The sequence below is a fragment of the Ixodes scapularis genome, unplaced genomic scaffold (assembly GCF_016920785.2).
Source record: "Ixodes scapularis isolate PalLabHiFi unplaced genomic scaffold, ASM1692078v2 PGA_scaffold5__190_contigs__length_132052651, whole genome shotgun sequence".
Lineage (NCBI taxonomy): Eukaryota > Metazoa > Arthropoda > Arachnida > Ixodida > Ixodidae > Ixodes > Ixodes scapularis.
Window position 1 is genome coordinate 42,440,437 of NW_024609880.1, and position 16,337 is coordinate 42,456,773.

Genomic DNA, 16,337 nt, shown 5'->3' on the forward strand with positions numbered 1-16,337 from the left:
ATCTGCGCTAGCGCAGTGACATCAAAGATTAAGTCGTCCTGTAACTCGAGCTTCTCGCAGCGCCTCGAAGCGGCCCAACCGGAAATGTCGAATTCGCCCGCGATCAACCGACCTTCCCCACGCGTGCTGTATATAGCTGTGAACTGACGATGCCTCATTTTTGAGTTTGAAGTTCTTTTAGGGCTCTGACGGTGTGAGGCCGAAAAGGACGTCCAGTGGACTTTTGTGAGTAACATGAGGGGCCATGTCGCGCCGGTGCTGCGTGAAAGGCTACTCCGCAGCGGGTCGACGAGGATTACGAGGTCAGCCCAAGCTTCTCGAGAGCGTTGGGGGCTCAAGTGGTACCTCAGATGAGGCGTGGTGTCGTTCCGACGAACTTGCCGCAGCAAGTCACATCATACGAAGCAAAACGTCCAAGGATAGAGGTAAGTCTACCACACATAGAAAACTTCGTTCAATTCCGCTACTCCCCGATCATCCTCACTGCTGCTACACGGTCTGCTATAGGTGCAAAGTGACGCCATGTTCTCCGAGGAAGTATAAAAAGCCAGGAAGCCGCATCACTTCCGGGTTAAGATTTTTGATATTTCAAAAGAAGAGACGTAGCGCGTTGCAATGGCATTAAAAAAACATGTTCCCTATTGAAAATTCCTTCAAGATACGTAATTTGGGACACTGACTGCCAGTCAGCAGCCTTGGTAGAACGTGATGAACCATCAGACGTCATCTGATGGTCCATCAGATGACGTCTGACTGCCACTGCCAAGGGAATTTCATCAACAAGGGCAGCATTTATATAAGAGTAAAGCTATACGCACTCATAAATATCGCCAAAATCCTCGATAAAACAAAATGTTCGAGAAAAAAAAAAAAAGAAGCAGGACCACCGCGGATCGAACCTGCGACCACTTGCGTACAAACCGGACACCTTTACCTCTACGCCATGCCAACGCTTTGGAAACTTGATTTGACCATTTGTTTTATACGAGATGCTTCGGCTGCAAATGCAGTTAAGTCTCCAGCATGTTATGCAAAGCACTCGTACATCACTCGCCGAACTTCAGTTCTACTCACCTCCCATGTAGAGTACTTTCGCGTCGTAGAACGATCCTTTTGTTCGCGCGTCTCCGGCCCAGTAGACCTGGTACACCTTGTCGTCTTCAACTACACCGCTAAAGTCCCTTACATCGTCGGAACTCACAACAGGCTGGGTCTTGTCGAGTAGAAATTCTACTAAAACATAAGACATTGTAGAGCCCGGGCAGGATCGACAGGTTGGAGCAAGCGGGCAAACAAAACGAGTCGAGAGCGATCGTTCATGAAAGCTCGGCGAAGCGGCGAAGCCTCTATGGGCGAAGCGAAGTGGCGTGTTCGGCGGCGTTTCGGCGTGCTTCTGGTCAAGGTTGTCGGTCGGCTGCGTGTCATATCTTTAACATCAGCGGTTTTATGGGCTCACATCCCGAAATCGTTTTCTTGTGCATAGATTATTTTTCGTATTCATAGATTTGACGAAATAGCTATTTTAGTTTATTATTTTTATTACCAAAGTAGTTATACTATATCACTATAGTTTATTTTATAGGATTACTGAAGGAGTTTATCTCACCTTCTGGGGTCGCCCCGAGTCCCGACTGTCGGAGGTCCCTGAGCTGTTGCGTCAGTCTCTGGATCTTTTGCTCGCAGTGGTTCAGCTACGCCAACGTGAGACACAAACAATGGAAAGTCGTTCGGAACTCATTACACCACAATTTAGTGTATGGCGGGACTGGGATACACTGATATTTCTCTCTCTCTCTCTCTTTTGCGAGAGTGAATGTCTGAGCTGGTCGGCATGAAATATGCACTGGAACACTTAAAGGAATTGTCACCGAGAGCGTACGACACGCGTGGACACACTGTTATGTCCACGCTTCTGGATTTGTGATTTGGTCTTTGGTGCTCTTATCGGTTAAAGAAGGTACCATCTTATTGGCTGAGGAGCGATGACGTCATGCTTGAAACTCGCCACGTCCTGCGTTTTTTGTTTTTTTTTGTAATTGATATAAGCTGTTTTATCTTTGATTCAACATACGCGGCAATTTGACAGCCATTAGTTGTGGCAGTCAGATGGATATATATGTGATTTTAGTCGGTTTATTCTTCCAATTATACACCATAAATATATGTTCAAGTTTGAATAATTAGTTTTACCGCGGTAGCTATTCCGATCACGACTCAGGCTCCTTTTGTCGAGCGACACAACTAGGCTGATCTAATTTTTATACTTTTTTTTTTTCTTGCTACACGCCTGAATGTTGTTTTACTTGTGAAATCCGTTGAGATATAAAAATAGCAAAAGCCATAAAAAAAAAAAAAAAACACGGAGACAGAGCAACACCCAAAAGAAACGCAATGGCGTTTTTTTTCTTGTTTTTTTTTATCGAGGTTTTAAAGGTAAAGTATGAACGTGTAAATGCAGAATGTAAGAGGGTGCGTGTAAATGTTCAGTCCTCAGCATCAACCACAATTAGTGGCGCTGATTTATCAAGGTTTAAAATTGCGTTTACAGATATCGCTTTTGCTCAATGATGTTCTAGCGAACGGCGGCAGTTTTCTCCAAAAACAATTTCACTGAATAACCTTGCTCTTAATGAACCTTTTCGATAACCCGTTACTTTTGTCTTTAACTCTAGCATTTGTATGAGATATTGCAACGAATTTTGGTCAACATTTCAAGTTTAGGATTCCGACTGCGACGCTAAAAATCGAAACTGGTCTTGTAATTTATTGTTAATTTATTTTCGCATTTTTTGCGTTACTATAAAGCTGCGCCAACGTAAATTAATTAAAAAATAGGGCTGCAAAAGTCATCTTTACGTTAACGTTAAAGTTAATTTCTTTCAGTGAAAATCACGTGGGATTCGTTGCACGAAGGGATAGAAAAGTAAAAGTAAACAAGCGGATTTTAAAACCCGTGAAAAAACTCGCAGCATTGAGGTTTGCTTGAGCTTTTAAAACGTTTCACTGAACCTGATAGTAAACTAAAGCGATTGATCGGATGCCTTAAAAATAATTGTCCCCGTGGCCTGAAGTGCACAGAGCAAGGAGAGTTCCGTTTGCATATATTTGTAGTATAGATCACCGGCATTTAAGAAGCTTACGCTTTATCAAAAGCAACATAAAACAGCAATCCGCTCTCTTCCCTCGCATACAACTTGCTTCACTATTTACGCTTGAAGTCTTCCCACTAACAGTTCATAAACGTCATTCTTTGAGACGGCAGATTCCAGATCTACGTGTTCATTCCTCAAACCGTCGTGGGGCGAGTTTTGTAATTACCCGCCAAAGGCTTGAAATATAACGGCATTTTTTATTCATCAGATAGGACTTTTTTCTTTGATATTATTGTGGTAGACGCAATGCTTATGACAAGTGGTTACTCGTCGTCTTCGCTTACTCAATAAATGCCTGTTTTGGCCCTGAATCTGTGTAAGCTTATCGCAAGTTCTGTTATTTAAATTCTGCATGCTTTCTTACATGTGCAAACCTCAAATACGTAGATGTGAGGCGCGTCGGTATACTCAAGATACTCACGGCGTACTCCGTTGTCTAAGATATTTCATAGGAATGCTCATGGGCGCACTCACCGCATCTTGTTGATTCATTCTTTGTTGGGAAAGGGTGTCTGCTTTGTCCTGCTCTTCGCGGAGGTTTCTGGCGAGCTCTAACATGGCATCCTTGTTGCTGTGAACGTCAACCTGCAGGTCAAAGCATAAGAACACGGCTGTGGTAATTTTAAAGAATTAAGAAGAAATGACTTACGGGCTAGCAGTTATAACATTCTTGAGCGATAACTTCTTTCATGAACTTAGCTTTCAAGGATGTCGTAGCCCCTCAAAAGTTTCTCGTGCAAGGTTTGAGCTCATCGTTCTGCATGGAACTTACCAAGGTAGGTGTAAGGATCGACGAGAGCTCCGCGGGTGGGCCGTTAGCACCAGGGAGATTTGACTGGGGGGAAAGCGTAGTTGTAAACACTTCCCTTGGCGGGCGACCTCGAGAGACAGGCGTACTTTACGACGCGGGGTTCGGGGCGCGCGTTTTCTGCCGAGAGAATCGGAGCGTGCGTTCCGGGCCGGAAAAGTAAAGTTACACCACCACCGCCACCAGAGCGCAGTGGCTCTGGCCGGCGCTGTTTACACGGCGCGTTTACATCGGTTTAGTCTTTTTCGCCCGAGTGTGGGGGGGTCGCGGCAGAACGGCAACGTCAGACCGCCTCTGGCAGAATGAATTGCGGGATGGCTCACTTAGTCGGCGCTATCCACACTGGGGTCGGTTGTCCACTTCGCCATGCGAGAAATGATTTTGCTTGCATCCGAACCAGCCCGACCTTTGACCGTGAGATGTACGCAGATCGCGGGTTCCCACCCGGGAATACAAGCAATTCCCACGTGGCGAGAAAGTGAGCCGATTGGTTGGCGGTGGGAAACGCCTGTCTCACGACGCGTCGAGGATTCGCCGGTCCACTAAAAGGGGACGGACCAACGAGTAACTTGGATTAGAAACTCAGCGAGTGAGTTTAGTTCGTGCTGGGGCTCGAGAGCTGTCGCTCCGTAATCGAGTCAGGTCGTGGGATTCCGAGGGACGTCCCCGTAATCGGGACGTAATCCCACGAGCCAGCCAACTCCCGAGCTTGGATAAGCTAACACCCGACCACCTCCTTCCCAACCCCGTACAGGGGAAGTTATCATTTCACAGTATCGTTTTTCTTTGTATTTTCATTCGTTTCAAAAGTATTAAATTGTTTTGTTTAAAAGTAATTCCCAAAGTCAACTGAATTAGTCGTCGACGGCCAAGGGAAGCAACTTCGTCTCCGGCAAGACCCGCCCAGCTTCCCACAACGAAGCCCGTCACCCCATCCGGACCTGGCAGTCTGGACGGCGCAAGGTGACCAGAGGAACGAAAGAACCTGTACTAACGCAGTCGACAGGATTGGCTTCGACGACATCGAAATTCAAGAAACATCATCGAGGGGCAACGGAACGACTACCGCAGAGAGCCCACGCATCAGAGACCGACTAGCGTCAAGGGAGCCCACTGTCACCCCGTGCCATCCAGTCCAAGGGAGACTCCGCGGCGCCGGTGAGTGGAACCTTCACGTTTCTTTGGTGTGTGCGCAGACGTAGGAGTCAGTGTGCAGGAAAATATGAAGAAATCGGGGGATAAAGCGAAAACTGCGGAAAATGACAAAGGGACCGACGGAGGGGCGGAAGGGTCAGAAAGTTGGTCCGCCGACGAGCGCGCTGCCCATGCGCACGCGGAAACCATGCGGCGCATGGAGCACGAGCACGAAATTGCCATGTTAAAACTCAAGCTTGAGAGCGAGGAAAGGATCGCGGCAATGCGTGGACCGAGTGTCGGTGAGGCGGCTACCGTGACGACCGGAATGGGCAGGCTGGACCCTGTTTCGCAATGCGCGAAACTTCTTAAAAATCAGAAACTGCCACCTGACGCGGAAGTTCCTGTTTGGTTCGACGGTGTCGAAAAGATGTTCGCGGCCTACGGAGTGCCGAATGAGAGCCGAGTACATCTGATAATGCCGGCGTTGTCAGAAAGAGTTAAATATCTTTTTACGAGGTTATCTGCGGAGGAGATAGCTAGCTACGACACGGTCAAGGCCGCCGTCCTGGACGAGCTCCGACTCACCCCTGGCGAGTACCGGAAGCGGTTTGCCGGCGCGCGTAAGCGAAAAGACGAGGGGTGGGCGCAGTTCGCCTCGAGGACGGCGAGCTATTTCAGCTACTACCTGGAGGCGCGCAAAGTAGAGAGTAAAGAGGACCTGATTCATCTGATGGTCGCAGACCAGGTGAAGTCGAGCCTCAGTGAGGAGTGTCTCCGGCACGTCACGCTGCGTGAAGAGACAAAGTGGCTGCAGGCGCACGAGCTAGCTAAGGTGGTACAGATGTACGAGGAGGCAGAGAGAGACGGACGAACGGCGAGGGGCATAGAAGTCAGAGGCGACGGCTCGAAGCCGGGGACGGACGCTTCTAAGCAGAGCCCTCCTCGCACTTCGCCTCGTTGCTTTGGCTGTAACCAAAGCGGGCACATTTCGCGAAACTGCCCTAACCGCAAAGAGCAAGACGAAACGGCTCGAAAGCCACTCGTACAGGGAGTGATGGTAGGGGACAGAACTGCTGTTTTGAGTTTCCCTCAACAGCCAACGGCTGCAGTAGATAAGAATGACAAGTGGGGACCCAGAGGTTCAGGACTGATCCTAGTCGAACTTTTCTCCGGCGACCAAGAGCTAACGGCCGTGCGAGACACCGGAAGTGAAATAACAGTCGTCAGAGAGAGCGCCGTTCCGCCGGAACTGGTCGAGCATAGCGGCACAGTTCGCCTTGTTTCTGCCTTTGGGCAACAGGTAACAGCAAAACTCGTGCGTTTGCCGCTGCAGGCCAGGCGCCGGGGAGGGGTTGCTCAGAGTGATCCGGTCACCGTACTGTGTGCGGTTACCGATACACTGACTATCACGGCGGATTGCTTACTTTCATCGTATGACTGGAAGTTGCTGAACCGGCACAAAGACCAGGATTTTGATGAGGGTGAACACAGGATAGCATCACCGAATGCTTTCGTGGCGGCTTCAGGTCCTGTGACTCGGGAGGGCGGAACCAAAGTGGTTCGTGCGAGCCGGCTGAGAAACAGCCGTGCTCGAGTGGGACATGTGGGAGTCATGCTTCACGAAGATGCTAACTTTGGAGACGTAAACTGCGCGCCCCCCGAAAACGGCGCGACTGAACAAACAGGTGAGCTCATTCACGAGGAGTGTCAGGTTGCCGGGGGGTCAGTCACTCTCCCCGGGCACGTCGTGGGGTCTGGAACGAATAAACACGACCCAAATAAGGACGCCGCGACCGAGGGTTTAGATTACCCGCGTAATAAGAGGGAACCGCAGAGTGTCCTGGGACCGTGTGGCTACTTCCGAGAGTACGCAAAACGCTACGCTGCTATCGCCGAGCTCTGCACGGCCCTTGCCAAAAAGGGCGAACTGAACGAAATACCTAGGCCGGAGGGGGCGGAGGGCGCATTCCCGCAGCTAAAGACAGCACTCTATGAGGCGGCGATCCTTTCGACCCCGAGCTTGCAGGAGCCTTGCTGGCTTTTGACAGACGCGTCAGCAGTGGCACCAGGGTCGTGCCTGGGCCAGATCGGGAGTGGCGGAGCCGAGAAGCCGATCGCGTTCGCCAGCCATACGTTCACTCCTACCCAAACACGCTGGTCCACCATTGGGCGCGAGGCGTTCGCTCTCGTTTGGGCGCTTGTCACATTTTATGGCGGGCTCTTGGGCGCAAAAGTGCACGTCGTGTCGGACCACAACCCTCTGTCCTACCTGACGTCCTTCGGACCGCATGGGGCAAAGCTATCAAAGTGGGCTCTAGCGCTACTGCGCTATGATGTGATCATGACCCACAGAAAGGGGTCCGCTAGCGGTAACGCAGACGCTTTGTCTCGCTTGCTGAACAGATTTTGGGGTACCACTGACTCAGCGCTGCGCCCACCCGAGAGCATGGGTGGTTCTGCCTACCGCGCGGCCTGACTTGTATACCCCAGGAGTGTGGTCTTGCTGCTGTGTCCGTGCGTGAAGAGACTTCGTCAAACCTCGTGGCTGCTGTGACTTGACATTTTCCAGTGCACGAGCCTAGAGACAATTGTTTTGCGAAGCATTTTTTTTTTTTGTGTGTTCCGATGCGCGGTTATTGCAGCAGGCGTGTTCCGTTCAGCGTTCTTCTTTCTTTTCTTGTTCCTGGCGTAAACGTTGATGCCTGCATTGTGACATGTGCGCGTATTTTCTTTTATAGTGACGTACTGTCATTCAATATGGGGACATTGCATGGCGCGTGTTTAATGGTGTTTTTTTTTTTGTCTTTTTGGTTTTGCAGCGTTGAAGAGCTCGGTCATGTCACTTGTATACGTATTCATCTTCAGTATTATGCACTGATGTTTACGAAGATAACCTTTTTTTTTACAACGCCACTTGCGTTTTTTTTTTGTGCATCGTATGTAGAAATGCGACTGATGTCTTCGATCCTTTTTTTCATGTTTGACTCTTAGATGTTCTTTCAGTCCAGCAAGAGTCTTAAGGGGGGAGGTGTAAGGATCGACGAGAGCTCCGCGGGTGGGCCGTTAGCACCAGGGAGATTTGACTGGGGGGAAAGCGTAGTTGTAAACACTTCCCTTGGCGGGCGACCTCGAGAGACAGGCGTACTTTACGACGCGGGGTTCGGGGCGCGCGTTTTCTGCCGAGAGAATCGGAGCGTGCGTTCCGGGCCGGAAAAGTAAAGTTACACCACCACCGCCACCAGAGCGCAGTGGCTCTGGCCGGCGCTGTTTACACGGCGCGTTTACATCGGTTTAGTCTTTTTCGCCCGAGTGTGGGGGGTCGCGGCAGAACGGCAACGTCAGACCGCCTCTGGCAGAATGAATTGCGGGATGGCTCACTTAGTCGGCGCTATCCACACTGGGGTCGGTTGTCCACTTCGCCATGCGAGAAATGATTTTGCTTGCATCCGAACCAGCCCGACCTTTGACCGTGAGATGTACGCAGATCGCGGGTTCCCACCCGGGAATACAAGCAATTCCCACGTGGCGAGAAAGTGAGCCGATTGGTTGGCGGTGGGAAACGCCTGTCTCACGACGCGTCGAGGATTCGCCGGTCCACTAAAAGGGGACGGACCAACGAGTAACTTGGATTAGAAACTCAGCGAGTGAGTTTAGTTCGTGCTGGGGCTCGAGAGCTGTCGCTCCGTAATCGAGTCAGGTCGTGGGATTCCGAGGGACGTCCCCGTAATCGGGACGTAATCCCACGAGCCAGCCAACTCCCGAGCTTGGATAAGCTAACACCCGACCACCTCCTTCCCAACCCCGTACAGGGGAAGTTATCATTTCGCAGTATCGTTTTTCTTTGTATTTTCATTCGTTTCAAAAGTATTAAATTGTTTTGTTTAAAAATAATTCCCAAAGTCAACTGAATTAGTCGTCGACGGCCAAGGGAAGCAACTTCGTCTCCGGCAAGACCCGCCCAGCTTCCCACAACGAAGCCCGTCACCCCATCCGGACCTGGCAGTCTGGACGGCGCAAGGTGACCAGAGGAACGAAAGAACCCGTACTGTAGGGCTCCCATATTAAAGGCCGATTCCAGCAACAAATATTCCTTTGACTTCTGTCGAGATTGAGTCTTTCATATGAGCATTTTGAGTATATAATCTCTGTTCTATTTGTTTACCTAACACCCGCTTGAGCTAGATTTTTTCCAAAAGCGCTCCAAAGAGAGTCGAAAAGTGCGCCATCTGAGATCCGAGAAAGGAACTGGAATAGCATCTATCGTGTGCCCGCTATTGTTCTGTTTAAATAATCATATACGAGAACTTTTTATATACATTTGTTAAGTACTGAAAATGATAAAATTGCTACTAAGTTGAGCACGGGAAAGCTGAAGGGACCCAACCGGAAAGCTTTCGAGGTATGTTTTGTTTGTTTGATTTTCAATAAAACGGCTGTATGCTGAGGTCCTCAAACCTTTTTGTTCATCTTGAGTGTTACGCTAGCTATTTCCTTAATAACTTTTTTTTTCGTCAATAAGACTTGTCAAACCCTGCAGCCTCAAGAATGACCACCTCCCTTAAGCTACTCAGATAAAGTTATGCCAAAAACAGTCTCATCAAATCTACCGATGAAGAATTACTAACATGATCAGAAAAGCTAGTGCCTTGTCTTTTCATTTCACAAAACTTTTCGAATGACTTGGTGTTCCGATTTGATTTCAGATAATCCAGTCTTTTATGAATCGGAGTACACACCCTTCGCCGCAGTCGGGCAATCTTCTTGAGAAGCTGCTCCTTCTCTTCTTCCATGTGTCCGATGTCCTTGCGAACCTCCTGCGTATTGAAGCCGCTTCCCTTGAGAGCCTCGCTTATCTTGTGCACCTCCTTGAATTGTTCCATCAAGGCCTCATACTGAAAGGCACGAGGGAAACGTCATACGTTTTCATTCGGTCTAGTAATGGAAAGTTTCCCCGGTTATAGACAAAGTACATGGCGCTCGCAATGAAAGAGAGCCATGTCTTTCGGTTCGGGTAAATAAAAAATATGCATCGCAGAAAGCTCAAGCTCCGCGAGAATGTTACGGTAGGTATTAGGATAGAACGCGGAAGTTTGAGACCATGGCGTTACCTGGCTCAAAATTAATTGATAAAAACAGAATTTATCACTGAGCCGACGCATATCTGAGACAAATGTCTCCAAACCAAGAAATGGCATTGTGAACGTATGCAGGACATATATAAGTGAATTACACTTGTCAGCAAGGAAGTGAATATTTTTCCCCTGACAAATGTTTTTACTACTGAAATATAACCTACAGGCGCCCAGAATGTCAGTTCTTGTTTTGACGATCTTCGAAAAATTTCGGGTCCTTTCCAAATCGCAGAGATCTCGCAGAGATCGAGCTTTCTGCGATGCTTAGTTTATTTACTCTAGGTGATAAACATCAATTTCTGTTCTCTGGTACGCCGCGTATATCTGAAAATTCCTATTTTGTGTCCGGCTTCTCAAAGTATGTCGCTGGCGTGAAATCGCAATGCATAAATGTTTTAGCTCTTTCTGCGCCAGTAAAATATTTATAAAAGCTAGACAGTGGATATTCTATCAATTTACGCTTGAGAACGCTCTCCTTTCTGTTGTTTCTTTTTTTCCTTGGGGAGGGGGAAGGCGGTTGAACATGCCAGCCCTAAAAGAAATTTTGGGACGAAAAATGATTGAAATCAGAAACAAACGAGACACATTTTTTTAATTATTTTACAATACTACTGAAATTTGTGAAGCAACATATATTTTCAAGCTCTTTTTGTTCGTGATAATTTTGAATAGGTTTGTGTATGTGGCTATAAAAAAATACTATTTTCCGAATTCATTTCTTGAGACGCCCATTAAATGGAATAATATTCCCTATCAAATGTGTACATCGAGGACAATTACGTTCTTTTTTTCCTGATTACCTAGATATATTGAATAACCTCCCCACAATGATGCCATGAGGCAATTTAGGTACAACTCAAGAAAATAAAGATGTCAAACTGTCGCATTCAAGGGACGCTATTAGAACACGCGCTGCTATATACAGCTCGTAAACTAACGCTTTTAAGGCATTTTAGACGGCCCGCGAAAATCGGTTTCCCAAAATACCGCGCTGCAATTTACTGCAGAAGTGCAAGAAGGCGGTGGAGTTTACAGTGAAAAATCAAGGAATCAACACACCTCGTTCAAAGAAACAAAACAAAACATAAACCTGCTGTGGGCCGTCTACGCCACCACCTTGCAGACGATGCACGCGTAATAGGAAGTGCTGCCGAAGGATGGCGCACGCCGCGTAGAGGGAGCGCCGGTCAAGTCAGGTTTTTGGGCGGGATCATCCGCTGGTATAACCTGATTCAGCTGGTGCTCCATCGACGCTGAATATGCCATCTATCGGCAGCACCTCGTACCCCGCATGCACCGCTGCGAGTTGGTGGCGTAGATTGCCCAGAACAGGTTTCTCTTTTTGTTGTTCTTCTTTTGAACGAAGTAGGTTAATTCCTTGATTGTTTCAGCGTAAATTTCTACCACCTGCTTGCAACTCTGTAGCAAATTCCTGCGCGATAGACTGAGAAACCGATTTTTGCGGGCCATCTAAATTGTCTTAAAAGCGCTAATTTACATGTGTGATACTAACGATCGAGGACTTAGATTGCACAGACGCAGATTGCATATGCAAGGACAGACGTAACACGTTCAAATTATCTCAAACGTAGTCCCAATAAAAAGTTCCTAGACAATGTCGAAATGAAGTATCAAATATAAGCCTCCCGTAGCAACTGCCACCTTTGGGCTTCTCTAAAATCCAGATGACCTACTGACCGTATGCTTGTAAGCTAAGGTTCACCTGAGAATAAAGAGCGACAAGGTCAGCGTCTCCTTCCAGTTCAGGGTGGAGCTCAACCCTGACAAGAAAACGAGCCAAGTAGGCCCGTTTTCGCAGCTCAGGCATTCGTCCCAAGGCCCATTCTAGGATCGGGTGCAGAGCCGCCTTGTCTCCTGATACAAGTCCTTGACGGAAGGTGGTCCTGCAAGAAATGTTTATTCACGTGGTACGCAAAAATGTGCTTATTTTTCCTTTCTAGTAAGAGCGAGTGTAGGTTGAGTCATGTTAACCCATTCATTGGATCGCAAGCTTCGTCAATAAAAAATAACTTAAAGAGCCCTCTCTTCGGCGGAACATTCAAAGCATTTAGATGACAAGAGGCCATGAGAAAGGTATTTTCACAAAAGTATTTTGAATGTCTGTTAATCACGATAGTTTATCAAGAAGGTTTATCGTATAGTGCTTCAAAATGCGAAGCTCGGTTCATGTTAGCGAAACAACATTAGTTAACGTGAGCGGTGCGCTTGTATTTACGTTAGTTCGTAAATGCAGGCGCAGTCGATACTTGAAAGATATAAGCTGAAGACAGCAGCACTGGCCCCATTTTCATCTCACAAATGAACGAAGCCGTCGGTTCTACAGCTTCCACTAAAACGTGCGCGGCAGTCATCCACTATATGAGAGGAAGATGCACGCTTACGCGGAGCACTTAGAACAAACAAAACATCTCAAAGATTATCGAAGGATTTAAAACAAGCTAGCAGCGTTAGAAACAAATATTTGTTAGGTGCGTACCTTCCTAACAAAAGCAGATTTTTGAAGTGGCGGTACGTTCTTTTTTTATATAATTTTACTACGAACAGCATTAACGTTCGCAGGTGATGCTTGTTTGCCTAATGGCTGCGGTTTTGTAGCTCAGTAATTTTGACAACAAAAATGCGCACAAGAGTCCAGTGCTGAGCAGTTTCGTAACACAAATGATCGCAATACTATCTTAGAGGCGTTTTCGAGTATCTGTTTCTCCGTATCTAAATGCTTTTGAAAAAATGAATTTGTACTCCAGTAGTAAAATGCATTAAGGGTATCGCTTGTATCGTGATACTGTCTTGGGCATAGGATTCTCGTTGCATTAGTCGTCGAGAATTAACTGTCTTTTTTTACGATAAATTGGAAATTATCGGGGAAGTCTGGCTGCCTGGTATATCACCGTAACCGATGTTTAATAAAAACAACAAAAATATACGAAGGTAGTTCAAAGAGCGGTCAGTTATAAGAGTAGCCGGATTAGATTCTCCCAGAAAGCCCTCTACTCTTTCCGCTTTAGCAGAGTGAACGCTGTAAAGGAAGCAGGTGGAAGGAGTAAATCATCAGTTAGGGTTATTTACTCATTTTAGTCCTGCGCTGTCATCGCGCGACGCAGTAGAGGCTGGTTGCACTATCCTTCCACGGGGCGCGGTGCCGCCGGGGCCCAGAGGCGCTCCGATAGCAAACCGAAACTTGAAAACCCGTCGAATTTGTGCGGTTTTTCAGAAAGCCGTAAAATGCTTCGCGTGCCTTCTATCGTTCTGCAGTTTGTTGACTTAGTGTTTTTTTACGATGCTGAGCAATTTTCTAATTCAAACCATGCCCTTAAACACAGTATTAAAAAGTTAATTACGCAAAAATAATTCACAATTTAATTATCTCGGACTTTAATAATTTTCCTAAATGGGCCTCTGGCCCTCGGCCAAAACGACACAAGCCTTTTTTCGTTGCGATGAGTAGTTTTAGCAGGAGCGATTTGGCCTGAGTTTTCTGAAACACCCTGTATATATATATATATGTATATATATATATATATATATATATATACACATATATATATATCTTTATTAACGAGGTGTCATTTTTTGGTTTTACTAGAGTTGTCTTGATTTGCTCTGGTGGTCACGGCAAAATTTAGAAGTTTGCGACCTTTTATTATAACTTCATATTTTGTAGTTCCACTAACTCGAGTTACTGATCACAATTCCCAGACACTAAAGAATATTTTCATACAGTTTCATCTTGATTCGCAATAAAAATAAAAAGCTGTGTGGATTTGCAAATTTTTGTATCATATTTTCTGGCATTACCTTTTTCGTGGACATTTTTCTTTCTTTTTTGATTCCTCGATATAGCCCGGCACAAGACAAGATCAGTTTAAAACTCTGAACATACACATCACTTTGTTTAAGTGAAGATATAATTTTATGAAAATGTCGAATAAAAACTAAATAAATAAAACGCTAGCTATAATTCAGTTCGGTCATTCACCTTCCCCCCTTCCTCTCGCCCCATCCCCATCTTTGCCCACGTAAACACCTTTTTCTGTAACTATAAGAAAACTGAAGTTCAATGCTTCTTAAACGGTGAGGCACTGAGATTTTGCGGTTCTACTATTGGATAGTAATGTTCAGTTTGAAACAGTCGCTGTTTTCGCTGTTTTCCACAATTTTTTAAGCTATTTTAATTGGTGTCCGGTGTTCTCGAGGGAAGCTAGCCCGAATGACTGTATTTATGCAGTTAGGTAAGGCTAGGTTACGTGTAGGGAAATTTGTGACAAAGCTTTGGTCGTTGCCAATCTGTTCAATAAAACCTTTATCTTTATATTATATATTATTAGATAAGGGTCACATTCAAAACTATGCAACTTACAAGGGAATGTTTTCCGGTGGTTTGTACTTGAGTATTCTTAGAAAGTTTAAGGTCTTCATAGCCAGTTGTTCAGGATCTTCGTTGCGTACGTCGGCTTGCATCTGAAGATACGAGGAGCCGAGCGTAATGAGTGAAAAGATTCACATAGTGACACGTTTTTGGCAGGATTTTAGAATGTGCAAGGTCTGCGTATTTAGTAACTAGATGTGGTCAAGGATTGGTTTGGGCTGATACCTTGTTCAGAAAGATAATGTCCGAGCTAACTGGTCACTTCAGGGTAACGAACTCATCGCGTAATACCGTCACGAATATAAAACTTGTCACGTCAGCCATCACGAACTATACTGTCTCGAGATGAAGTGGTTATGGTGAATTACCTTGATTTCCGCCTGCCGTAAATCGTGAAGGGGATTAAAACAAATTGTGATCTTTCTTGCTGAGAGTCTATGATCTTGACTATATCTACATATATTAATCAGTTGTTCACTAAGAGCATTAAGGAGGTACTGAAATATAACCTTTTACCTATTACCTTCAGAAATCAGCTAATTATGGTCAGCGAAGTCTGCTAATGATAATCGCAGTTTGTATTTTGGACGGAAGGCTATATTTTTCGTTACAAATGGCGGATTCCAGCGAGCACTCGGAGAGCAGCCATTGGAGAGCGCGATGTGTCTCAGGAGATCCAGCACCTCCAGCGCGTTCCTAACGTCACGTTACCCTTCACCAGCAAAGCTGTAGTGGTTATGAGCTTCGACACTTGGTGGCGTCAAAGCGTTTCAACCCGGGCGTTCGGGAGGCCCACCCCCGCTCCCCGCAGGAGTTGAATAGGCGCGGGAGAGAAGGCAAATAAATACGGTTCGACTTGATCGAACCGTATTTTTTCAGATTCAGTACTTCAGTACTTCAGCGGAGCGGCGCTGATTTTATGGGTAGCTTTGGCATGACGGAATTCGGTTCATTCGTTTTAAATAATGTTCTGCTTTCTTTTGGAGCAAACAATTGGCGTCTTGAGGTGTGGCCAGAATGTGTCTGACATTTAGACAATAAAGTAAGCGCTAACATTTCGTGAATTTTTTTGCAGTTCCCTTTCACGCCAAAACGCTGAGGAAACAGCTTGGATAACGGCATAATAGTGTGCAAGGCATATGTATCCCACATACCTTTTTTATCTTATTTATATTCTCTCTCTCTTTCTCTCTTTGAAGACAAAAAAGGGAATAACGAGGAATACCATCAACTTGTTTCTCCAGTGTTATATAATACGTGGAATGCAGTATCTACGAAGCGACCCTTTAAAATTTTTTAGAAGTTATCAAACTTTCGGTTCCTAAAGTGAAGGAGATATCGTTTATTAGTTTTCCGCTAAATTGAGCGTATAACTTGACGTCCCGTGACCTCAGACCCCCTGACGTCATGGTATCATGTTATACCACGACATGACACTGTGAACTGCTCCACGTGACGAGACGTCGTGGAGGTGTCAGGTTGTGGTTTAACGTGATACTTTGATGCCGTGGTGTCAAGTCGTGAGGTCAAATAATGCAATCACCTCACTCCACCTGAGATAAGATTACGTCGATTTTCCCTCCAAATGTAACGAGAAACCGCACGGATGTACGGACGGAAGGCGGGCACACGGACGAACGAACGGATAAATTTCCGGGAAATATAAACTTCGTTCAAAAGGCCTCTCATGCACTAAACAATAAATATAGAGAAATTATGAT

At 46.3% G+C, this 16,337-nt stretch overlaps 1 protein-coding gene across 3 annotated transcripts in view; it reads right to left on the reverse strand.

Moving 5' to 3' along the window:
* LOC115316261 (intraflagellar transport protein 81 homolog) overlaps positions 1–16,337 on the reverse strand; it is a 46,471-nt gene that overhangs the window by 29,740 nt on the left and 394 nt on the right. Inside the window, exons 2-6 of one of the 3 annotated variants that reach the window (XM_040215616.2) lie at positions 14,608–14,708; positions 11,953–12,133; positions 9,834–9,989; positions 3,627–3,737; positions 1,607–1,691 (exon numbers count right to left, since the gene is read on the reverse strand). In XM_040215616.2, the coding sequence (XP_040071550.1) occupies positions 1,607–1,691; positions 3,627–3,737; positions 9,834–9,989; positions 11,953–12,133; positions 14,608–14,708 (634 nt within the window). Of the gene's footprint in view, positions 1–1,606; positions 1,692–3,626; positions 3,738–9,833; positions 9,990–11,952; positions 12,134–12,546; positions 12,721–14,607; positions 14,709–16,337 lie in introns of those variants that run through there. The other 2 variants (XM_040215618.3, XM_040215617.3) reach the window with 2 other exon arrangements.